Source organism: Leucopleurus acutus, assembly GCF_964270905.1.
Source record: "Leucopleurus acutus genome assembly, chromosome: 15".
Taxonomy (NCBI): Eukaryota; Metazoa; Chordata; class Mammalia; order Artiodactyla; family Delphinidae; genus Leucopleurus; species Leucopleurus acutus.
In genome coordinates, this window is record NC_139157.1 from 25551350 (window position 1) to 25577743 (window position 26394).

Sequence of the window (26394 nt, forward strand, 5' to 3'; positions counted from 1 at the left end):
GCAGTTGCTTGGCGTCAAAGCCAGGAATGAACTCGAGTCTTCTGAGCCCAGCCAGCGATGCTCCTCCCACATCTCTACGCCCTTGCTGTCCATCCTCCCATGTGAACTTCACTGCGCCTGTGCTGGGTCGTCTGGGCCACAGCTGCCAAGTGTGGAAGAGTGAAGTGGGATGGTCTCCAGGTGAAGGTGACCAAAGCACTTTCCGCATCAAGAAGGGCCACCTCAGTTCAGAAAAGCAGATAACAGGAAAGGGGGGGCTCATTCTTGTCTAGTTTCACGTGCAGCCACAGGAACAAGTAGCCAAATAATCACAATATATTATCATTTGTACATAGCTCACAAATATTAGTACATTAGTGTAATTTTGCACAGGCAGAAAGAAAAACCTTTTTGAAGACGAATTGGGACAAATGTTGACCTTAGCCTTATTATACTAGGGGAACAAATGGTATCTATTAGTCTTGCAATAAATTCTTAAATGTTTTAAGATTGCATTTTCTCTAATAAATATGCATTTTTTTTTTTTTTTAGAAAAGAAGGAGGACCACCTAACAGTTGGAATTACTGTTGATTCCTCCTTCTACATCTTCATGTGACTGCTGGGCATCAATTTAGATCACACTCCTGGGTACAGGAGTTTAAAATATCATCATAAAAATAGCAAATGTTTACTATTTGCCAAGCTCTGTCCTAACTACTTCCAGTGAACTAATTAATTTAACCTTATGGCTAGCCTGTGAGAGTCATGCTACTTTATGGCCCTATTCTACGATGAGAAAGCAAGGACTGTGGAAGTTGCCTGTGGTCAGAGTAAGTGCAGAGCCTTCGCCCCGGGTTGCCTGACCCCGCCCCTGAGCCTCCAGCCTTAGTCACTAGACAAAAGAGTTCATTGTGAGTGTGCAGCGTGATGGCAGACAGAGACGTACTTGAAAAAAATGACAAGAGGCTTCAATGACTGGCTAACAAATCAAGCTGTCCTGGGGATGATTTTGAGAGCGGAAGAGGAGCATGTGGTGTGGCCAGCAGATGATGGGTGCTCTTTGGGGGACAGCCCCCTGGGGCGTGGTGGGAACAGCGCGCACCTGTCGGCCTGGGTGGAGAGCGTGAGCACGACCTTGGCGGCACTGCTGCCCGTCATGAGGCTACCCCCACGGAAGTCGGAGGCTCGGCCTCGGCTGCCTTCCCGGACGAGTTCCTGGATGGAGAGGGGCTGGATGACGGGGGCCGCGCTCAGGGAGCTCCCCTGCTCCAGGTTCTGCTCTTGGGGTGAGCCCTCGCTCTCCGGGTCCCCGAGGAGTCCGCCTCTGGGGGCCTTCTGAGGCTGGCTGATGGTCAGTGGGGGCCGAGAGGTGCCGTCGCTGAAGTGGGTATGCTCCAACGTGCCCACGTACTCGCACACCCTGGAGAGAGTCACACACAGCAGCCGTTGAAAGTTGCAGCTCAGCCGGGCCCGCTCTGGCGACCCCACAGTGAGATACAAAGGAGCTGAGCCAGCCTTACAGTCCTCCTGAACTGTTCCCCTTCCTCCGGCGAGAGCCACTTCTCTCCCCGCTCTCTCCACTCCCACTTCCTCTCTTCCCGCTATACATACTTTTGTTTGAGTTGGACCAGACAGCCTGGAGGTGGGCTAAGGATTCCTCAGTGAAAGTTTGGGAACAGAGCTCTGTTTATCCTGGTACGTCCTGTCCAGTGTACTGGCTTATCAGGACTTTGGCTGTTTGAGTGAGTTTTCCCAAAGGGTCCTCTTCCCTCTCTCTCGTGCTCTAGTTAGGACTCGGGAAACATCTCCTCACTTTGAGATCCCAGAATGAGTGCGCATGTGGTGGACTGGCCACAATGGGCCCTCACTCAGGGGTTCCATCCAGCCATGTCCCACTGGGTCCTGATAGCTCCACGTAACCACTACTGGGGCAGGGGGTGAGGTAGTCACCTAATCACGGTAAACTCAGAGAAGAGTCACAACATATGGTGCAGCTGCCAGCTTCCAAACTGTTCCCAATAGGACCTGGGACTAGAGACCCCTCACCCCAGAGTTAAGTCCAGTTACTAGGAAAGACTATCGTGGATAATCCACTCTGATGTTCCACAATCAGGCCATTTTCTGATTCCATAGAAATTGCTTGGGTGCAATTTAAGTCTTTCTCTTTTTCTCTTTCTGCCTGTGAAAGCAACGGAGAGTAGCGGGTCACCAGCCTCCACATTAAAACCCACTGTGCTCCAGGCCAGCTCATGTTGGCCCTTCCACATGTTCCTCTCGAGATGAGTTTTTCAATCCTAGAATCATCTTTGAAAGTCGACCAACACTCACTCAAGGCTGTACTTGCTTTGAGGATGATAAACAGAGCCTAGACCTGGCCAGTGCTCTGGGAAAGACCTGGATGCCTGAGCCCTGCTGCGGGCCAACATCCTTCTCCTGACCACCCTCCACTGCTTGGCCAGAACTGAGCTTGCAGAGGCTGGGGTGTGTGCTGGGGAGATGGGCAAGAGAGCCGCAGCCTCCCTGTGCCTGCTGCGGGTGGAGAGTGGTCCTCCCTTTGTCCGAGGTCCACCCGACCGCCAGTGCCAGGGAAGGCAGGCTTTTCTTCTTGGTCGTGGGAGGACCGTGGAGCTCTCACTCTGTTTTTATTTTACAGGTGCTGTGAACTGCCTAACTGATGGGGAGGTTGTTTTTACTTTGATACTACAAAGCTAAGAGCCAAACTTTTGGCTGTCTTTGACACAATGTACTATTCTATTTTTTCCTTTGTCTAGCTAGATTAAAAGTAGGCAAACTGTACTTATGATGTGTCCATGTAAGCTAACAAAAATCCTTCTTTCAACAGAAAGGACATTAATAAACACACAGCCATGTTATGCTGCCGACACATGGCCAGCTTTCAGATCTGCCTCGTAGTCGCCTAACGTACGCGGTCTCTCACCAGCCTCTAGTTAAGAATCAGTCTTTCTTCCCTGGGATACTGTATCTGCCTCTCACAGACAATGTCAATGCTAGTTCACAGTTTCCTAAATTCAGTTCTGTCACTCTGTTCTCTGAGACATACATTCAGTTGGGCCCTTATTCCCTCTTCTCTTTTTAACCTCTCATTTGGGGCTTTTCCAAACTGTGAATTACTGTGAACTGTTTACGTGCTGGCAGGTGCGGGGTTCTACCCCTTCCCCACGGCAGGCCCCCTCCCGGCCCTCCCCCCCACCAGCAGGCGGTGCCAGGCCTGCGGGACTGGGGATCCGGTCACACACCTGAACACGTGTGGCCAGCAGTCCGGGTTGTGGCTGCCCATCTCCAGGCCGACACTGAGGATGGCATCCATGCACAGGACGTGGGCTGTGTGCAGCCATACCCCCTGCAGCTTCCCGATCTGCTCCAGTTTCTGCTCCACTTTTAGTTTCACTGCGTCAGAAAGACATTCATTAGAATAACAGTCCAAGTAAGGGAGATAGAAGGGGAGGGAGAAAGGAGGGAAAGGAAAGAATGTGTTATTGTGCAAGGGCAAAGGAAACGGGGGATGTCACTGGATGTCACTGGCAGCGAGCTCTTCATTCGCAGGTCCCCGAGGCTCATCATGCAAACTACCCAGCCCACAGGCCCACAGACACTGGTGACCCCAGCCCCAGGGTTTCAGAAGTCCATGGATTCTGAGCTGTGGGCCCACCCCTGGGATCTGGGTCAGTCACAGCAGTGAGGATGGGCTTCAAGTGCCAATCCCAGCTAAAGCCATCTGTGCCCAGACCCATCCTCTGCCCCTCTGTACTCATATTGATAATAAGAATTCCTGGCCTTCCCAAGTCCTTTCTGAGGTTTACTTAATATCAGGTGTTCATGATGATGATCATGTAAAACAACACATGTATGTACACACTCAGCGCCATGATGACCGCTTTATAACTGAAAATTCCCATATCATTTCACTCCCTGAGTTTACGTTTATACTTGTGATCTTCAAATAATACTTTTTAAATTGTAGATAATGAATGAGAAAGGATGCAGAAGGTGACTTAAGATGTCAATTACGCAAAATGCCAAGGCAAGGCCAAACAACAGCATCCTCCATGAATTAAGGTGTCCAGTCACTGGAAGATGGGTCTAGTGGGAAAACTGAACAATCGTCCAGAACCCAGAAACACAGCACGCTCCCTACAGAGGAAGTCGAACCATGCTCCTACTGTAAAGGGCAAACTGATTTTTAGCAAAGCGTCATTGGTCTCACGGATGTGATATTGATTTTATCTTTTATTTGTCTATAATTCAAATACTAGCTCTGGTTTAATAGTTTTTGAAGAACTTTAAATTTAAGTATCTTTATGTAACTTATAGTTGTACATTTTAAGTAAAAGTGTGATGCCCTTTTGCAGTTAACACTGGGGATGTGTAAGAGTTGCTTTGTTCTCACATGATTCTATTACTCAGGTTTGAGGAACCCCAACCTAACCTGTTTTTCTCAGCTAAAAATGTGCTGACTCTTTCTGCTGACTATCTATTTTATATACCTGATACATTGTTAGCACAAGTTGGACCAAGCTTCCAATTTTTCCTTGTTTGCTGTCTGCCATTTATGTTCCACTGCTATTAGAAAGGCCATTCTCTTTCCTTATATCTAGATAACCATCCACTTCATTGACTAATTTAAACAAGTTAAAAATCAACCCTTTCCCAAGTTCACAAAGCTCAGGTTTTTCTCTGACAAGAGCAAAGCCTTCCTGAGCCTCCTCTCAGGGATTCCTCCATCGGTTTGATTCCCCCCTCAGAACCCTGGCCATTCTATCTTTCCCACTGTAGCCTGAGGGGGTCCTCAAATGTGCACCCTGGGAAGCTTCAAAGCCAGTGGCCAGAGGACGCCACAGGTGTGAACAGCTGAGCCAGGTGGGCCTCTGGCTAGCAGCCAGGTGCACTTTCCTAGTCGCCAGGAGCCAGTATGGCTCTTGTGTCCAGAGGGACCTATTGTCAGCAGTCTGGAGGGTCAGCCACGTAAAACTGACCCAAGCCTGTGGTCCAGCGGGATCTCATCACCAGTGGTATACAATACGCCGTGTATCACACATGCCAACAAGAACAAGTGTGTCTGCTCGTGTGTGCGGGCACGTGCAGACCTCACAAAGGCACCAGGTGGATTCTAGCCCTTCAGCTGTTACCTTGTGCTATGGCATCACCGGGTTCCTGGACTTCCCTTTCCTCTTTCTCTTCCTGGACACAGGAGGCAGCTGCCATCTGGGCGAGGGCTGACGCGCAGTTGGCTGCAACTCCTTTAGAGGAAACAAACAATCACCCCTTAACTGAGTCTATTCTCTAACCACTCACCTGGCAGAAGCACTCCTAAAAGACTTGTTGTCCACTAGGGCCGTTCCTAATGTGTTCGTCGGGAACACCCCTCGGGCCACGGGTCAGGGATACCGTGTCTGCCATACCTAGAGCACAGCTCAGCCGTGCTGCCTTCCGCAGCCCATCGAGGCTCATGCAGATGGCATCCCGTTCTTTTTGGTTCTGTTCTTTGATGCCTTCAGCTCCCAGAATGAAGGCCAGCCCCTTGGAGCTCCCCGCCATTCGGCCGGTCAGGGGGGTTGATAAAGTGTCGATCAAGTTCTTCCAGCAGCCAACCAGAATGTAGCGAGCGAACGCCACACCTAGAACGTGAAGGGGTGTGGGTTACCTTCCGGAGATAAAACAACCTGGCGATGAACGGCCTGGGATTCTCTGACCAGCACATTAGCATTATCGAGCCATGTGCAATTCTACTACAGGAAATACAATGGAAAGGGTTATATCGGATTGTGCTTCACTTTGTGCTGATAAAAAATGAATGCTGCATCAGCAGCTGGACGATGCTAGTAACTTCCATCAGGTATTTTTCGGCCAAGATGAAATCTTAATTCATTTACGTCAGTACAGAAAGCTGCCACATAATAATTTAATTGCTGGTAACACATGCGATGGATGTATATTCATAAACTCAAGACCCACGTCACTACCTGCCACTGTGGAGTCATCAATTCTCCTGCCCTGGGTGAAAGGAGACTCCATAGAAGCTGAGGCCATCAGCTGCCCTCCAATTGCACTGCTCTCTAAGCCGTCGATATCTGTCAAGGAAAAAGGGCAAGGTTTTTTTTTTCTTTTTAAAGAACACTCCAGTCAAAAACAAATGGCTACCACAATATTCATTTTCTTCCCAACAAACAGTCATGGGATCTGTTATGTACCAAGTATGTAGCAACCTTTTATCAGAATATTAAAATTTTTGTTTTATCCATTCAGTACAGTTTTCTTTCATTGCTAGAGCATTCTTCTGTGAGGCTGATGCATTTTTTTATTTGAAAAAATAAAGATAAATTCTGATACCTCTGTTGCTAGAAAATCTATTGATTTAGAATATTTTGATCTTTGCATACTCGCTTTTATTCAAAATCGTGGCATCATTTTACAGTTTTATATGTACAGGTTACTCCAACATGGATCTGTTTTTCAGAGCTTCCTCAAAAGAATTAAGAGGAGGATAAGCCTCTTTGGTCAGATAATCATATAATCTGATTGGAAGGCACAATACCTTACTAATAATACCTTACAATTTTCAAAGTGTTTTCATGTAACATTTTTTTCATTAGATCTTCCCAACAACTCCAAGTACGTAGGCAGGGTAGGTATTATCTTTCCTTATTTCACAGAGGAAGAAATAAGTATTCAAAGTAGGTAAATCGCCCACATCCTGAGGCTGGCAAAGGAAGGAATTAGACTTAGTATTCACGTCTTCTGACACCCATCCAGGTCTCCTTCCATGACACCAAACTTCAGCTCAATATGGGATTCTAATTCACCCTGTTTAAATTTTTGTTAAAATATACTCTCATCTACAGAATTAGTTCAATGAACCATTCCTTAACATACTGGTAAGAAGAGACTGGCCTGGGTTGAGAGGGCTGGGCTTCAATTCAGCCTTGCCTCTGAATTAAGTAGTCTTGTAGCCTTGGGCCAGGTACTCCATTCTCTGGGCCCCAAATTCCTCAGTAAAAAGGAAGTAACCGTTGGAGGAGTGACCATGGAGTAGAAGCATAAGCGGGTAACATAAGCTTATTCCCTGACTTTAGAACTTCACCTTCACCCCAGTAGGGTGAGACTTGCATGGTGTTTGAAAATTATTTCATTAAATCTTTGATTCTTACAGTAACTCCAGGAAGTCTAGAAACTTCTGGTAACACATCTCTTTGAAAGTTGCTCAGAGAATGGATCGTAAAAGTTCTCACCTCAGTGAGAAGAAAATTTGTAACTATGAGAGGTGATTGATGTTAACTAAACTTACTGTGATGGTCATTCTACCATATATGCATGTATCAAATCATTATGTTGTACACCTGGCATTAATATATCAATTACCTCTCAGCAAAACTGGGTGTGGGAGGGAAGGCAGGGAGAAATCTATAGGACTACTACAGTGGGAACAGAGCAGTTTCACTGAAATTAATTTGACTTATGGTCAAATGGTCTAATGACATTTGCCAGAAATTGCCACGTATCAAAGTTTTGTTTCCTATGTGCTAGGTAAAGGGCTGACGAATTCTAGTAACACAAAGCTTATCTAAGTGCTAAAATTCCACAATCTAGAATACTTTGACATGACATGACGTGAGGAATGGCCACAGGTAGTACAGTGTTGATGACCAGGTTACTGCTATTGCTTTTCCTTGCACATAATGAAAAGATTAGACGGACGTTTCCAAGCTCTAGGTTAACTGCTGCTCAAATTCACTTGTCACTTCACACCTGAAATTTGCTACAAAGAATCACAGAACGTAATTCTGTTGAATTCTTATGAAAAGTCTGTTTCTCTATCATTAATCTAAAGTTAGATAACTTCCCTATGGATGAAGCAATTGAACTTATCGTTCCATTATAAAAGAGATGGCTGATTAACACTGATGACTGATGAATACGGCTCCTGTGAATAGGCTGTTATTTGTTCAATTTTAAAAATTTATTTATTTATTTATGGCTGCATTGGGTCTTCATTGTTGCGCGCGAGCTTTCTCTAGTTGTGGCGAGCGGGCTTCTCATTGCAGTGGCTTCTCTTGCTGCGGAGCATGGGCTCTAGGTGCACAAACTTCAGTAGTTGTGGCTAGTGGGCTCTAGAGCACAGGCTCAGTAGTTGTGGCGCACGGGCTTAGTTGCTCCGCGGCATGTGGGATCTTCCCAGACCAGGGCTTGAACCCAGGTCCGCTGCATTGGCAGGCGGATTCTTAACTACTGCGCCACCAGGGAAGTCCCTATTTGTTCATTTTTACATCTACTGTATGACTCCTTGTATTAAGATTCAGGGAAGAAATTCAGAGATTAATTTTGGCAGAAACTATGGTATTGAAATTAAAGCTAGCATGTTGAAGACCTTCATCTAAATTTCAAGGCACTTAGAAGCTCTGGACAGTACCTTTAATCTCAACCTGAAGTCAGTTTGTGCAGAGAGATGGAAACCAAGCATTGCTTACAGGCAGACTGAATAAATGTCTCATAAATGTCTTCATAAATATGAATTCCTATTTTTTAAATGGATGTAAATATTATCATGATTAATAAAATACTAATTGGTCACCTGTCTGGTGATGATGGTCCGCAAGGCTTGGGACCCAGTCTTGCTTCCCCCAATTCCATCCTAGTTCTGGAACCAACACTCCAAATGCCAGACAATGACCAAGACACTGCCTGCTGTGGAGAGACCTCACTGTATGTCTGACTCCCTGCCTGATTTCTAAATAGTGCCTTCCCCCAAATTCCTCAGTGTTGATCTCCACCTGTCAGTAGTTCACTCTGCCACCTTTGTAAGAGTGGCAACCACAGGCAATATAACATATCCTCTGGGACAACAGATTCTGCCTCCCAGCTAGACTGCCCCAGGTTCCTGCCAGTGTGCCCTGTCCGGTGCAAAGCCGTGTTGAGCTGTGTGAGGACATACACACCACAGAGAGGGCAGGGAAGCTGTCCATGTAGGGCCATGCTCTACTTATCGCATCCGTGGGAGCCATGAAAAGATCACTCAGATAGAAACCATTCTGGGAACTGGGATCAAATTTATTAAGGCTCCTGATGACCAGGCCAAACTTTTGAGCACTCCCCGATCTTGACCTGACATTGTAGTTATGCCACACCGAGCCATGAGTGGTTGCTTTGGCCAAAATGTTGCCTTATGACCACACCCCATACTTCTCTTTATGTTCTCATATGATATTTCCAATAGTTAAATAGGATTTAAAAAACTCAAGACACTGAAGAAAAGATGCTGGGCAAGCTATTTTACATTCTTTCTTTTCTTTTTGGCCATGCTGCGTGGCTGGTGGGATCTTATTTCCCCGACCAGGGATTGAACCTGGGCCCCCTGCAGTGGAAGTGCAGAGTCCTAACGCCGGGCAATTCCCTCGCATTCTTTTTCACTCCGGTACAGCTGGGAAGGGAAGGGAGGATCTCTGATATGGACAAGAAATGGGGATGAAGCCAAGTTTAAAATCAATCATTTTACATTACTGGCAAATTCGCAGAAGCACTGAATGATACAGGGTATCTATGAGCATGTGAGAGTTTCCAGGAATAATTCTGGGCTTTGCGCCCAGACAGTACTTCATATCCCCAGAAGAGGTCTACAGTTTTATCCCAGCAGACATAGGTGCTAAATAATTCCTGATCCAATGGGGCACAGTGAGCCTGCAGAGTCCCACGTGGAAAAAGGAAAGAAAGTTCTTATGAGGTGAACTCATGACACTTCCCTGGAACTGCCATCAGCAGCCAGGAGGCTTTGTGGATGCTGTTTCAGAGTCTGCTTGAAACACTACTGCTTCCCTGAAAGGGGCTTTGAAGCGTGGGCCCTCCCCACCCCACCGAGTGCCATGGAGCCGTGCAAGGAGCCACTGACCAGTCAGCATGGTGATGAGGGGAAGGCTGTTGTCCTCGGGGCTGCCCCAGTAGCCGGCTTCTCCAAGCATGTTTCTGTCGAGAACCTGGTGGTAAAGTTCCTCGATCCAGGCCTGGGAGAAGACCATCAGCACCCCGCTGGTCTGGACCTGCTTCATGAACTCTTTCTGCAGAGAAGACCACACGAGAAGGTGACCGGATATGATCCCTTGCAAACAAACAGGCTCTCATGTTCCTCTGCCACCTCTTCCCGTCCCGAGTCACTGAGTCACTGCTTATGGGAAAAACACAACCTTGTTGACTGGGGGACAGAGGGTGGCGAGGGAAGCGGAAACTGCAATGGAAAAGCCCCAAACTTCATGAAGGTCCTTTCATTTATGTAATCTTTTTAAGAAACCCTGTAGAAGGAGTAGGGATACTACATTTTATATTTTTGCTCTTTGACATGTGGGAGGATTAGAAAATGCACAGAAATGTTTCACAGAGCACCTCCTTCTTACTGTCCCATCAGCAGCAGAGGTAGCATGTCCTCCCTGAAGGACGTATGTGTCTCAAGAGATACTTGACTTACACTCATGAAGCCACCACTCACCCTCGGAAACGTACAATTTGTCAATCATTTATCAAACAAATGATTGCTGATCCCTTAATGTCACTCCATGGATTTAGGCTCTCAAACTGGTACCAGGGTCCGCCATGGAGGGGTCTGCTCATGCCAGGGAGCCAACCACGGAAGAGTCCTCATCACTGTCATCACCTCACAGGAGGTGTTCTGTTATCGACATTAGTGAGCTTAGCTCTGGGTCCGAGTGGGTTTTGGTATATTCTGGAACTCAGTGAAGGGTTTTTTGTAGCAGCATGCCTGCATTTTATGCAAAGGGGACCATTCTCTGCACATCTCCTGCTGTCACTTAAGACGCTGATTACGTTTTGTTTTGTTTTGTTTTGTTTGCGGTACGCGGGCCTCTCACCGCTGTGGCCTCTCCTGCTGCGGAGCACAGGCTCCGGACCCGCAGGCTCAGTGGCCATGGCTCACGGGCCCAGCAGCTCCACAGCATGTGGGATCCTCCCGGACCGGGGCACGAACCCGTGTACCCTGCATCGGCGGGTGGACTCTCAACCACTGTGCCACCAGGGGAGCCCTGATGACGTTTTTGAATATGTCTTACACACGTGTGTTTAATGCCACTGGATGAAGTTACTGGTTACTGGTAGTTACTGGTAGTTACTGGTTACTGGTAGTTACTGGTAGGCAGTCCTTTCCAGGCACACGGGGTTCTTTGCTCCTGGAGCTAGGTGGGTAGCTCTGCGGCTCACTGAGCTTGCAAATTGCACAACGGTTCCTGGGCATCGCGTCCGCCCACCCTCCACAGCCCCGCGGGCATCACCCATTCCAGATCAGCGTGAGATAGAACACACTGGCCATCCCATCACCCAGTGATGCTCGGGTGCCAGCCCAGAGGCCGCCGCTGGCCCTCGGCGTGGCGGGGCGGAGACGCACACTCACCATGGTGCCTGGCGCCAGGGCGGGCCGCTTCCGGTAGTAGTCGCCGTGGGAGAGCTTCAGGTTGAGCAGCAGGGCGCAGTGCGCGGCCGAGTACAGGCTGTCCGCGTTCATCAGCATCTGCAAGCCCAGGCTGCCGTTCCCGTCGAATCCCGGGGAGTGCATCATGCCTGCGGGAGAAAATCCACAGGCCTCAAACACCACGCCTGGCAAGACCCGCTTAACATCTGGCTTACCGCTTACGGAGAGGCACGAACAAATCCCAGGGAAGGAGCACCTCTTAAGGCATTTCTGTAAGACAACGACAGCCAGCAAGGAATAGCGTTCGGGCAGAGACGCACCCTAGACTGGTGGGGAAGAGCATGCACTCCGGAGTGAACCTACTTGGGAAAATCTTTTTTGTTACTCACCGGGTGCTTTGGTAAAATCACTTAAAGCCTTCTTTACCTAGAAATAGGCAGAATAATTGATTGCCTCTGTCTCCTGCTCAAACTCTCCAAATGACTTCCCATCACAATATAAAAAAACCCGACCCCGCCCCTCCCCCTCAGCCACCCCAACCTGTCTGTTGTTCCTCGACCTCACCAAGCCTGGACATGCCTCAGGGCCTTTGCATTTTTGCCTCTCCCCAGAATGGTCTCCCAAGATCTCTGGATGACTAGCTGCCTCGATTCTTTTTTTTTGAAATTAATTAATTTATTATTTTATTTTTGGCTGTGTTGGGTCTTTGTTGCTGTGCGCGGGCTTTCTCTAGTTGTGGCGAGAGGAGGCTACTCTTTGTTGCGGTGCGCGGGCTTCAGTAGTTGTGGCACGCGGGCTCAGTAGTTGTGGTTTGTGGGCTCTAGAGCACAGGCTCAGTAGTTGTGGCGCTGCTCCGCGGCATGTGGGATCTTCCCAGACCAGGGCTCGAACCCAGGTCCCCTGCATTGGCAGGCGGATTCTTTTTTTTTTTTTTTTTGCGGTACACGGGCCTCTCACTGTTGTGGCCTCTCCCGTTGCGGAGCACAGGCTCTGGACGCGCAGGCTCAGTGGCCATGGCTCACAGGCCCAGCCGCTCCGCGGCATGTGGGATCTTCCCAGACCGGGGCACGAACCCGTGTCCCCTGCATCGGCAGGCGGACTCTCAACCACTGCGCCACCAGGGAAGCCCAGCAGGCAGATTCTTAACCACTGCACCACCAGGGAAGCCCTGCCTCGATTCTTTTAGGGCTCTGCCCAGGTGTCAGCTTTTCACAGACATTCCCCTTTAATTCCATCTAAAATAGCATCCCATACCTACAACCATCCTCTGCAATATTCCCCCTCACCATGCACTTTTCTTCATTGCCTTAATGTCATTTATATATATATTTGCTTATTGTCTGCCATTACTACTATTATGTAAGACCTACAAGAGAGTGGAACTTTGTTCACTAGAGAACCTCAGTGCCTAGAACAGTGCCTGATACATAGTAGATCCTTTAAAATTACTTGCTGAATGAATCAATAAGAATGAATGAAGACGTTTGCTATGGCAACTAGATGCAATACACATTTAAGATGCTTAGGGCAGTAACTCATAAGTACAAACTTTTCTAAAAGTAATAATGTTCCTCAAAAAGCGGAACACGGAATTACCATATGACCCAGTGATTTTGCACTCTTAGGAGTGTACCCAGAAGAACTGAAAACCGGAATTTGAACAGATACTTGTATGCCAGTGTTCACTGCAGCAACTAAAATAGTGTAATAATAATAATTAAAAAACCCTTTGAATTGGGCACTTTAAATGGGTGCATTGCATGGTATGTGAATTATATCTCAATAAAAGCTGTTAATCAATGAGGAAAGTTTCAAAATATATATTAAAAAAGTTATTGGTTTCCCCCCAGCTATTGTTTTGAAACATTCTTTTATATTTCATAGTATGGTTTTCACTTTGAAAGGCTCCTGTGTTTTTCATAAATTAACTGTAAAAACAAAAATCAGTGATACCTCATGCTCTAAAGATGGCCTCATTCAGCCAGAGAGAGTTGATGCCTAGGTCAAACTTACACAGACAGCTTGAGGTGACAAAAACTACCCAAGCCTGCTTCTCCTCATCTGGTAGTATGTCTGCCCCAGTGCTACACTTGTTCCTACAAACACTCTGAGGCTGGATTTAGGGATGTAGGTGAAACAGCCCATCCTGAATATGTGCGTGCACATGACATGCACCTGTATACTCTTCAGACCATGTCTAAAATTATCCTTTAATCAGAAATGTGCCTCTTACATGAAGCGCAAAAATTCTCAAAAATTATCGGTCAAATAAGTGGGAAATACAAATGTCTAACTGGAATGGTTACTTATATATCTGTGGACTTCTTAATGAATATGCTGGTAAGAAGATATGAATCAGAAGAAGCTTTCAAAGCTGAGAAAACTTTAAGACCTCTGCTCTATTTGAGAACAGTGTAAATAAACATTTTTTGGTAGGAGTAAGTATGTCTATTATCCCAACGAAACCACCAAGGCAGGCAAAGATTAGGCATTCCCTTTGCCTTCTGTATAGAGTTCGGTGACAACTTTGCAGCTGCCTTACAAGATTCTTTTACTGAGAGTACTTGGCCCTGATGGTCCATAGGAATACTCCACCCTCTTAAGGTCCTGGTGGGTTGGTTCCAGTTCTCTGGAGTAGATAAAGCACAAGCGCAGTCTCCTTCCACAGTACACAGAAAGCAGCGTGCAGTGTTGCTGGGTATTTAACGACCCTGGGTCACAGGTGAAAGGAATATTTGAGTCTATCAACCGGGGCGGGGTGGGGGGGGGGGAAGAATCTGCAAGTGGCTTTGATCTTAGACATCAGTAATAATTTCTTTTAAAATTTTGAAACCAACTATTTACCTTGGAATATGTTTTGGAACCTGAGCACATGCTCAGATGCTGAAAGTGAAAAAAGCTAATGTGTCTGCTGACATGAAGACCCAAATCATTAGCAGAGGTGTGACAAGGCCCTGGAAGTCACCGCTGGCGGCTATGCCGAGTTCTGAAATAATTTGTTAGACGTGTTAGGGGCAATCTGTTGGTACTGGCGTATATCTGTATGCAGATTAATTTCTTACAAAGAACTGGCAAATTTGACAATAAAACAAAAGAAGGTATAATCTATTAATTTAAGGAAGATAATTTTCTTGATTTACCAGATATAGTTCACTGGTGATATTAATAATGCAAATAACACGATCGGTGCAATTTATTAAATGCTTTCTATCTTCCAGAACCAATCTCTTCTCACACATTATTTCATCTGATATATATCAATCTATACATATATATATATATATATATATAAATTTGATATATATCAGATGCCCCACTTTATTTTACCAGTGAGGAAAGTAACTTGAAAATGTTAAGTAATTTACCCAAAGTTATACAGCTAGAAATTGGCAAAGGTCTTTTGGGCCCAAACTCCAGGCTTTTTGCACTCTGCCATACTGTACTTGCTTCTAATGTTGGGAAAAGATCCCAATCTATCATGTTCCTAACAGATCCTCTATTTTCATTCATCCTTCTGATTGGTCTCATTGAAGTGTTATTGAATTTGGGGTGACAAATTATAGTAACTCTGACCTTTAACATATTCTGGCTATCTGGTTTTTTCTCTACTTATCTGTAACTAAAGTTCATTCTCTCTCTATAACTAAGATGTCCTTGACTGTTAGCAGCAGGAGGATGGATCACCTGCTTGACTGGTTACCAGTGCAAGACTGGATACAAGATTAGCATAAAATGACCTTGAAAAGTACCTTCCATGTCTAAGATAATGTGATGTTTCTTTTTAAAGTAAACATTAAATACTTGATGTAAAACATTTAACAGTACTGAAGAGTATAAACAATATGAACAACAGCCCTGCTTCTCCCCAGCCCCAATGAGGCCCCTCCCAAAAAGACTCACTTCCTTCTGTGTATTATGTGGAAATACAATCACAAATGAGATCATATGACATACATTATACTGCAACTAGGTGTTTCTAAAAAATATACTTTAGACATCTCTTGATACTGGCACTTATAGATCTGCCTCACTCTTTTTTAATAACTGTGCATATACCACTGCATGATTGCATTGTGATTTATTTAATTAATGCTTTATTGGTAGACACTGATATTTTTTCAATTATGAAAAAGGATGAAATGATGAAATAACACTTCTGTAAGAATATCTGTGGGATATGTTCCTAAAAGCAGAATAAACACATATATTAAGTTTGATAGATGTAGCCAAAATATTTTCCAAAGACAGGACGGGCCCAAGTCCCAGACCATCACAGAGCACTGGATGGCCTACCTGAGACTCAATGTAGGGGGAAGTTAAGGAATCTTTCTTTCTTAAGTAATCAGTTGAGTTTCCTACTCTATGCAAACCTAATCCTAACTGGTAGAGGCGAGGTTTTCTACCTGTATTTTACCTTCTGTTTTCCACAAAGATACTGAGATAAATCTGCATTATCACCTTTTGGGGTGTTTAAATCATGGGGCCACAACCTGAAGCTGGCAACATACTTGCCTTCTGGTTCCGTATTCACAAAGTCAGAGCTTCTTTCGGAGACTATGGTCCATTTCTGGAAGGTGATGGGAGGAGGAAGCAATAAGGAAGAGAAGGGAGATGCCCTGGCTGGGCAGGGGGTGGAGGTCTGTGGCTCGCTGCTACCTGGCAGCACCTGGAGGGTTCGCAGGACCCCGGAGGAGGACACAGGATGTGCAGGGGCGCCCCCAGCCTTGCCAGAACATTCCAGGCCCCACCCTGGCAGGGAGGTAGAGAAATCACGGGACCTCCCAGAAAGGCTGTGAAGTGGGACAACGGGGGCACATTGGTGACGTGAGAGGTGAGGGGCCTCCCTATCCAGATCCCACATAAGCTCCCACTTCTAGTTTTACCCTGGCTTGGGGACCCGAGGGCTAGCAGAGATCAAATGTCTGGCCAGTTAGGCAGGCTGGAGGTCTGGAGGCAGATTTGTTTTAATTTAAATAAATAGATATTTCTTGCACAATTGAGATTCATACTAGCTCTACTACCTTTTACGAAACTTGGTACTTCATAAATATCAGGTTGCTTGCAATTAGCCTCACACTTAGTCACAATCAGTCTCAAGATCCTCACCAAACACCACCAGTCTAAGGAACAGCAATCCCAAAGCCACATGCCCGTGCCCCTCTGTCAATGGCTGGGGGAGGTTGGCTCTTGCTTTCTGGTCCCCAAGGAGCACCTTACACAGATGCCACTTTGTTCTACGCAGGACCAGACGCATTGCAGCAGCCATCGCAGCTCACATCCAATACCATCTTCATAAAACCCATGTTTGTCGGAAGGTTTTCAAACTTCCCCACCAGAAGAAACTTGAATTGCTTTCCAAGAAAAAGCTCCCCTGAATCATGTGGAATTCAGGAGGCTCGTTTCAACTGTAAGTTAGCTGTTGGAGGACAGGAGCCCCTGAGAAATACCAAGTGGGGTTGACCTTAGCCAGGAGGGCAGACCCTGCTAACAAATCAGGGACAAATGCTCGATGGAAGTTTTGGGGAAAATAAGGTTGGAAGCATTTGACACAGAAGCTAATAATGAGTAAAATATCTGGGTTATGACTCCGGGAGACTCCCTTCTCCCCTTCTCCTATTTTGGCTTTCATAACTTTCTCTTGGGTGAACAAAGGAAATCTGCCGTCCCCTTGTCTCACAGGTACAGATGTTTCTCTTTCACTCATCTTTCATCTTGGAGGTGACATGTGCAAGGGAGGGAGAGCTCTGCCTAAGGCCAGACGTGGACCCAGCATCCAGTCGCTTCGGCTGACCCGCAGCGACATTCAGTGTGAGCCACTAAACCACTAAACCATAGCGGTAACTGAAGAGAATCAGCTTATTGGCAGCAGGACCACAGAGTGACGGGTCTGTAATTCAGATACAGATATTGTACAGATACAATCCTAACTGGTAAAAGCGCTGTGGAGGTCACCAGAATCAAAAAGACAAATGCCTAACAATTTGGTTAGAGACAATCACCATAAACTGCATTTGGAAACAACCGAAAGATTCTGAAGTCTCTTTTCAATGTATTGATCTCTACATGTAAAACCTAGTGTCACAGTATGTTGGGTTTGACGGGACATTTTATAGACCTCTTAAAGTCGAGCAGTTTGCAACATTCATGGGGCCGCATTCTGGTCACATAAAACATTCACGAAAGTGCTGTTGTGCACGTGCTACAAATAAGTATTGATTTGAAAGACACGAAAACACAAATGTGAGGCTTTGCTTCAAATTTTGTAAAAAGGCTTTGCTAGGATTATGTTTCCTAATTCTCATAGGATATGAGGCAGGCCCTTTGGAAGTCATTCTTTACCACTGTGACAACTCATTTAATCCGGAATTACTAGGAGATGTTGTTTGTAAACATGAATTTATCTGAGAGCTGAATCTTACATACTGAAACGTTGAAACTTCTGCAGCCGAGTTATTTTGTATGGATAATTTTAACTTTAAATAGACGGGCCTAAATGTAATTTTACCATTTCTTGATGACTCAAGGCCATCATTACTGCAACCAGGGGCAGTGCTGTGATCTGATACACAGCTGTTTTGGGGGATCACTGATAGGTGCCAGGCTCTCTGCCTTGGCACCAGGGACATCAAGCTGGTCAGAGCAGGCTGCCAAGCTCCTCCCCGCAAGAACGCTTCCAGCTGGGAAGAGGCACAGGATCAGAGGCCCTACCAAACTCCTTCCAACTCAGGCTTTACCCTTGATTCTCTCAGCACATGAACTATTCATAGCTTTAGGAACCAAAAAGCAAGTTCATCAATCTACAGTCAATAAATATGTATTGAGGATAAATCATGCATATCTTGCACCCTTAGGACATAGCACAGTGAAGTTTCTCTATAAATGTTGACTGAAGAAGCATTTGTGTGTGCACGTATGTGTGTGAGAGAGAGAGAGAGAGAGAAAGAGAGAGGGAGGGAAAGAGAGAAACAAAAAAGACATACACAAAACACATACACTGGGAATGTTCAATAAAAGAATGTAAAATCTAATGATGGTGGCATAAAAGATATTAGGGAGAAATATAATTTTTTTTTTTTTTTTATGATACGCGTGCCTCTCACTGTTGTGGCCTCTCCCGTTGCGGAGCACAGGCTCCGGACGCGCAGGCCCAGCGGCCATGGCTCACGGGCGCAGCCGCTCCGCGGCATGTGGGATCTTCCCGGACCAGGGCACGAACCCGTGTCCCCTGCATCGGCAGGCGGACTCTCAACCACTGCGCCACCAGGGAAGCCCTAATTTTTAAGAAGAGTATTTATATATTTTTCTAGTTTTTCAATGAAACATGATTTTTTGGTGTGTGTGTATATTCCTCCACACAAATCAAATAACCAAACTCTATTTTTATATCTAATTCCAAAAAGAAAAATATTGAGAAAAAATGTCGGGTAGCCTTAAAAATTGGTATTTTCATGCCTTAAAAAGAATCACAGTGCAGTCAGGAAAGTTGAGAAATTATATGCATCTCTCCTAACCACTAGGTAGGTCAGAGTTACTGAGCAGTCCAGGATCAGAAGCACCGTGTCTCTGCTGGTGCCTGCTGCTACAGTAGCAGATCATTCTCATATTAAAAAATGTTCTTCCTTAAATATACCTGGATCAAAGTGTTTTTCTTGTCCTTTTGACAAAGGACAATCTGATCAGCTTCTTAAAGATACCTAAGCTCCCTTTTAACAACACAGCAGTCCCTTCTACCAAGTTCCAGGAACTGGGCTAGAATTTTTTTTGTATTTGTGTGTGATGTTGTTTGTTAGAAGATCAAAAACGGGGTAGACAAATGTAGGAAGCATCACGACAAACCCATGTTCAAGGCTCAGTGGTGGAAGAGCAAGCGGTGATCTTGGCTTTTGACGGTTCCATGTTGGTCCTCAGGGTCAGTCCTTTCTAGTCCTGAGCACAGGCCCAGGGAGGTCCATGCACCTCAACATCCTGTGGTCAAGAGACCCCTGAATTTCAGGGGAAGGCACAGTTGATCACCCTGGGGTGATCCTTTTGTAAACTGGTAAACAAAAGTGAGTGTTTCCCTGAGTTCTGTGAGCTATTCTAGCAAATTAAGCAAGCCTAAGGAGGCGGTCATGGGAACCTCTGGTTTACAGCCAATCCATCAGAAGCACAGGTAACTCGTGTTACCTGGGCTTGCAGCTGGTGTCTGTAGCGGGGGTAGCAAGTAGGTAGCGTCAGAACTGAGTTAAACTGTAGGACACCCAGCTGGTGTCAGAGGCTTGCTTGTTGTTTTGGGGGAAAACTTCCACACATTTGATGACCAGAAGCATCAGAAGTACAGTGTTCTGTGTGACCCATAAAAGAAGGAAGAAACACAGTAGGAAAGAACTGGGGTTTTCCCTACATAGAAAGGAAAAGGCTGGGTTCTCCCTTTATGAGTACCTTTCAAGAAAACAATCTTTAAATTAATTATTCCCTGTGTGAAACGCTGCTACCCTGTATTCTTTATCTCCTTCCTCCACCAAAATCCTAGGTGACGATCTTCTGCCCTTCAATAAAACCGGTATAACCCTCTGGTATACTTTGGCCAAGATGCCCACAGCACTCCTGTTTAAATTACGGTCTCGGTCACAATGTTGACATTTGACAGACAGGAAGGATCTGAGATTGGAGAATGTGATGTTGCCATAGTATACTGGAGTATCACACACACACACCGTTTGAAGTTCAGGGGAATTCAGAATATATTGGGAGGACAGCCTGCATCTGCTCCAAGACCTCATTTGAAATAATTTACACGTCAATAAACCAAAAGTGCAGTGCTCTATGATTCTTAGACATCAAGGCGTAGAAGCATAGGAAGGAAGAATTCAGTGTTTTGAGAGTGACAGATTGTCATTTTGTTTCAGTCAGTAGCAGCTTTCTAGAATGCAGTTACCTCTTACCCTTCACTCCGCACCATACAAATTTATCAACCTCACAGTGTATTCCAGCCATCGACGGCTGTGCACTTCAAACAAACCACCACCAGTAAGTTAACATTCCTTTGCTCTCTCTAAATATAAGAAACCCAAAGATTCATTAAGATGCTCTGAGCACTTCAAACTTCACGCATGCTGGTAACTGCCCCTTAAGCAAAATGTTCTGAATAGTCTTGTTGACTAAGTAGCAAAAGATGATTCACAAACCTGAGCAGAAGGTAGAGGCAAAGTTCTGGAGGGCCGAGTCCACCTCTTCCACGCTGGGCAGGGCCAGGAGGCGCGGCAGGAGGCTCTCCAGGGACTGCACGAACAGCCGGGCGCTGTGCTGATCGGCTTCCTGGTTCTTCAGTAGTTTGAGAGACAGAGCCGCAGTCCGCAGGGACCTGTGGCCCAGGCAGTCCCGAGGGGTCTGCTCCCCATCAACTAGAGAACAGTTGTCGGACCCGATGTCCGACACGTCAGACCTCCCCGAGTCCTTTTCTGCTGCCATCGAGTACTGATCACAGGAATCAAACTCCGTCCTAGAGAGGTCTTGGTCGTCTACGCTGAAATTGCTCTCACTGTATCTGGATCCGTAGGACCTCATCCTGCAGTCAACGGACAGGAAGTTAGTTATATCGGGGTAGGCAACCATGTGGCTCCTTTGAACCACATCTGGCTGGTCCACGGCTTCCGGTTCTGACACTTTGCTCAGAATCTCCTTGCCCTCCTGGACGGCTGGCGACTTGAGGCCATTCTTGTGGTTTTCGGAGTGGTCCTCGGGTGTGGTCTGACCCAACTCTCCCTCCAAAGTGGTTTGACCCGTGTCCGTGGTAACACTGATGCTGATGTCAGGGCTCCGCTCGTTCCCCGACTCCCAGGGCGTGTGTTCCGAGGACAGGACTCGCCGCTGCCAGCGGAAGTCAGCCTCATTGATCTCCATGGAGTCTCGGCTCGATTCAGCCCCGTCCTTCAGCTCCTCCAGGCGCAGAAGCAGCAGCTGGACCTGACTTTCGCTCAAGCCCTTGCCCTGGCTGAGCTCTTCTAAGGCCCCAAGCAAGGTGCAGACGCAGGACACGGCAGCATAGCAGGCTTCGATGCCACCCTTGATGCACGCCTCAGTCATGCCATCCATGATGCTGAAAGCGTTCAAAGGAGACGGCATCAATACGCGAAACATAGAAAAAGGCTCCAAAATGAATAAGAATTGTTAGACTGGTGAACAGTCTAATATTCAAAACAGATACTGTAATTTACATGAAATCTGGGCAAAAAAATAAAATGAACAATAAGTGAAACAAATATGGTCAGGCTGGAAAGTGGCCCACCTTGAATCACACTCTCAGTTGGCTGGTTTATATGAGTACAAATAAAGACTGTGGATGGGAATTTATAATCTTCACAAGGACAGGCACAGAATCATCTCACTTTTGTATTATGTTCAGTTTTCCAAAGAGAAAACATTTATAATGCTATAGGATAATATGGACCTTCCTCTGTCAAAGAACTGTATTTCTGAAGAGATGCACGTGACTACAACTATTACAAATCAGATAATATTCCATTTCCTAGAGGGGCTATATGTAAAGGAATCATATAGCTACAGTATTGTAAATCAAAAAGGATTTCCCTAAAATAACCCCAATGAAGAATTTTTGGACATTTCATCTGGTACACTTTTTTCTTGAAGTCATTGAAAATATGGAAAGTTATATGATTATAAAAAATTGAGGTAAGACTTCTCCTATGGCCTGCAGGTACATTATTAGTCCCATTTCATATAATATAGATTCAAACAATTTCAGGGATTTGGAAACAACGTTAAGAATATTCAGAGAAGCTGTCTTCACCAATCAATACAGATCCCCAAATGAGAATGTATCTTACAGTTTGAGAAGATCCAGATGAGACTTTCGTTTTGAAATTGATCTTTTTTTGGGTTCAGGTTCAGTGGAGCTGGGTCCTGCCAAATCACAGAGACGCTGCGGGCTCCCAAGTAGCTTTAAGAATAAGGAAAAAAGAATAACAGAAAAGTGAATATCATAAAAAAGCAAAAGAACCGTGAGATCAAATAAGCATGTACATTCTCTATTGCACGATACAGTCTAAGGAGAAACACAACTATTTGGAATTCAAATCTTAATAAATCTGACCTAGGTGTTCTTGACTTAGAATGCACATTGGGTTCCTGGCTCCCCAGTTCAGGACTGGCTTAGATAAAGAGTATCCCCTGAGGGATTGTTTCAAAATTTTTATAGCACAGAACCACAAGCACCTGCATCTATGTTTCTTAGTAAGCCTGGCCTGTAATTTAACTTCCTGATCCTCTCTCCCTGTCTTATTTTGCTATCAAATTGGCTAGCTTCAAAAACTGGGTTGAGAAACCAGTTCCCTTTCTATTCCCTGGAAAAGTTCATGTATTATTAGAACTAACCCATTCTTTGAATGTTGGTATAACTTGTTTCTAAAGCTGTATGGGGCCACTAATTTTTTTTCTTAATGGGAAGATTTTAACTACTGATTCAATTTCTTTAAAGATGATAGGACTACTTAGGTCCTCAATTTCTCCTTGAACCAATTTTTTAAAGGTTGTGTTATTTCCTAGGGATTTATCTATTATATCTAAGTTTTCAAATTTACTGGCCTAAAGGTGCCTTACTATCTTCCTTAATTTAATATTTGCAACATCTATGGTTATATGCTTTTTTTCCCCCATTCTTATTTCTATTTATTTGTTTTTACCTATTCTAGAATTTTCAATTGCTTTTGCCAGGAGTTCTTCGATTTCCTTAGTTTTTTCAGAGTCCTCGTGTTTTTCACTTTATTAATTCACTATATTACATTTGCTTTTTATCACATCAGTACTTACTGTTTTTATGCTTACTTTTCCTCCTTTCTACTTTTTTGAATTTAATCTGCTCTTCTTTTCCAAACTACCTAAGTTGGAGAATTAGAACATTAACTTTAGGCTTTCTGTTTTTTGATGTAAGTCATTGAAACTATAAATATCCTTCTATGCACTGTTTTGGCTGTATCTCACAAGTCTTCATGTATAGAATTTTCATAATTTTTCAGTCCACACTAATTTTTATTTCCATATGGTAGGCGTCTGTACAGAAAACTTCAATTTGAGACTAAGAAAGATTGATTAATTAAGTATATTGAAGCAGACATCCTACTGCTATGTCCATTATTTTCAAAGGGACTTATACTTGCAAGAAAATGTATATCACGTAGAAAAAGTTACATGTTTTTCTCTTTCCATATTTCTTGCTTCTGCCAGAAATTGGGAACTTCTGCTCTCTTGGAGGCACAAAGATGAAGCTTCCACTTTTTTCCTTTGACATCAAAAAAGCAGTGATAATGCCAGAGGTCAAGGCAGTCTCTCTCTTTCTCTCCCCCTCTCTCCCTCTGCCTGCCTGCAGGCTGGCAGCCAAGTGAAGTGGCCACGCCTCTGGGCCTCTAGCTGTCCCATCTCTTGTTAGAAGGACAAGTGCATTTCAGGGCCACAGGAGTGGGAAATCTCACTTTCTCTTGGGATCCCATTACATTCCCGAATCCAACTTTACCAGTAATAAATTAGATGACATGTTTTAATTCTCACATTGATCTTGTGTTTATTTTTCAGGTGCTTCAGAACCTGGAGCGAAAGGAGACTGAGTAGTTAGGCTTCTTGAGGACTCTCAACAAATACTTAAAGAAAAGCAAGACATGTTTAACCTCATCTTCTTCCGGTGGAAATGAGGAACGTGGTGTCAGGGGCTAGGGTGTCACAGGTCTGATAAAGACTAGGGCCTCCTTCTAAGGCCGAAACATGGGAGAGAGAAAAGGAAGCAAGGTGTTCTTTTTGATGATGGAATGTTTTGGGGGGGGGGGAAGTAGAAGCAAAAAAGAAAATGTACTTTGAAAAGCAAAATGTCCTGTATGCCTTTGATTAATAGGCACAGAACACACATGGTGTGTGGAGTGACAAATTAGAGAGAGAACAGGGAAATAACACACGGGCGTTCAGACTCCAAAAGGGTAAACAAACATCCTGGGCGCCCAGCGGTTTTCTCTGTGTGCATAAGCCCTGCACATTTTGGTTTCTAGGTTACCAACCTTCCCAAGCTATTGGTATTGCCACAGTAAGTGGACGCAATGCTTCTGAGAACAACCTGGCCCACGTGAGTCTGCCACGCTCCGCGGGGCAGCACGGCCTGGATGTGATCCCCTGGTGTCAGTTCCAGCCTCGCCCTGCAAACTGACCTTGGGAAGCTAGCAAATCTATGAAAAGGGGAAACCACAACTAATTTCCTTTGCAGTACTAAAGAAGTTGTTATTGAAAGTACACTGAGAACTACACACCTTGTAGGCAAAGTATTTACTTAGCATTCAGCTATCTAGTGGCTCTGCCGTGGGCAATAATCACTCCAGTGCCTGTCAACTCTGAGGGGGAAAGAAGGGATGCTGCTGCTTCAAAACACCCTGTTGGCAGATATTCTGTCTTCGGGTTTCTCCGTCATTCAGTTAAAATGTACACTTATTCTCATTCAAGCACTGTAGTATCAGGTACCAGGGGAACATACAAAACCAATGTATACAAAACTATAAGCACTGTAGTGTTAGGTACCAGGGGAACGCACAAAAACAATGTATACAAAACTATATTTAGGGAGACAAGAAGCTTGTTCCACATTGTACTGGGAAGCGGTCAGTGTGATGAGACATATAATCAATTGCTAAATGGTGGGATGGGATTTACAGAAGAGCTAAATCAATGGCCTGAGGAAGCAGAGTCATAAAGAAAGAGGATTTTAACAGAGAGGCCGCTGTAATTAGAACATCTGGGTTTATGTTTTAGTCATACTGTTCACAAGGACTCTGGGCAAGTAAACCTCTCCTCATGTAGCCTCAGTTTCCCCACCTGGAAAATGGGCATAATATTAGATCCCTAAAGGAGTTTGTAAATAAGCTAATATGAAGTGCCAGCAGTGTCTGCCTAGCTTATTGTGATCAACCACTTAACTGGGTGAAGTGGAAGTGTGGCCAATGGGCACAGAACAGGGGGAGCTAGAACAGAAGCAGGAAAGTAGAAACGGAACAAAGCAGGGTCAGTTAGATGGAATGAGGGTCCATCCTGGGAAATGATGGGACATGAGAATGATGCCGGATCTGGAAACTGGGCAGAGTATTTCAAGCTTGATGCGAGAGGCAATAGGCACCATTAAAGAGTGGAAAATTAACAGTGGTGATTTACAAACATAAGTCCAGGAAAATAAAAGGAAGAAAAGAAGACAGGCAGGAGTCAAGGAAACCAGGTCGAAGGGTGCACTGCTTCAGGCAGGAGGTGATGAGAACCAGCTGTTTTCAGCCTCTGTATGTTTTTCTCTTCCTCAGGGTAGCAGTAAGTTTACCAGATGTTTATCACTTTAAAGACTCACAAAGTACTTATACAAACTTTACTGCACTTTGAACTGGCAATCTTTGGAATACTGCCACAGATACATGTATGTATGTACACAGATATGTACAGATAATAAAATGGTTAAGTTCAGAGTTAAATGATTTAGCTACTATAACCTAGCTGATAGGTGGCAGAGAGAGGATTCATACCTTGACTCAGACCCAGGTTCATTAAAGGGGTAGCTGAGCCAGTGCTAGGAAAGGAGTCGCTAGAATCATCTGCATTGTAATATGAAAATCAAGTCCAGTGAGAAATGTGTGTAGGGAAGACCATAGGCTTAGGGTCAGATGGAGATCTGCACTCTTTCTCTTTCTTTTGACCCGGGGCAAATCATTTGACCCCTTGAAGTCTTAGTTTCTTTGTGGAAGGGAAAACTTTCTTTTTGGGGTAATGTACAAGCTGAGTATAAAATCATTTTGAAATCCAATTCTGGCAAAAGTGAATAAACATATACATCTGTGGGGGCCTCTGGAGTCTGGAGAAAAAGATACAAAGATAAAGTACACCAGCAATGGTATACTGATGCCCTATAATCAAAGTCTACATTTTTGTCAGCACTTAAAAAATTTATAAGAATCTATACACTGATTAGTAAGATGGCAGAGCA

The 26394-nt window shown here is 45.0% G+C and overlaps 1 protein-coding gene across 1 annotated transcript in view; it reads right to left on the reverse strand.

The window, feature by feature from the left end:
- The window catches only part of ARFGEF3 (ARFGEF family member 3), a gene marked incomplete at both ends in the record, with an annotated part of 181862 nt that overhangs the window by 50455 nt on the left and 105013 nt on the right, over positions 1–26394 (reverse strand). The window contains 9 exons of the mRNA XM_082855540.1: positions 1083–1400; positions 3238–3388; positions 5128–5238; positions 5401–5616; positions 5962–6069; positions 9879–10044; positions 11385–11551; positions 20570–21480; positions 22229–22341. Coding sequence (XP_082711666.1) covers positions 1083–1400; positions 3238–3388; positions 5128–5238; positions 5401–5616; positions 5962–6069; positions 9879–10044; positions 11385–11551; positions 20570–21480; positions 22229–22341 — 2261 coding nt within the window. The remainder of the gene's footprint in view (positions 1–1082; positions 1401–3237; positions 3389–5127; positions 5239–5400; positions 5617–5961; positions 6070–9878; positions 10045–11384; positions 11552–20569; positions 21481–22228; positions 22342–26394) is intronic.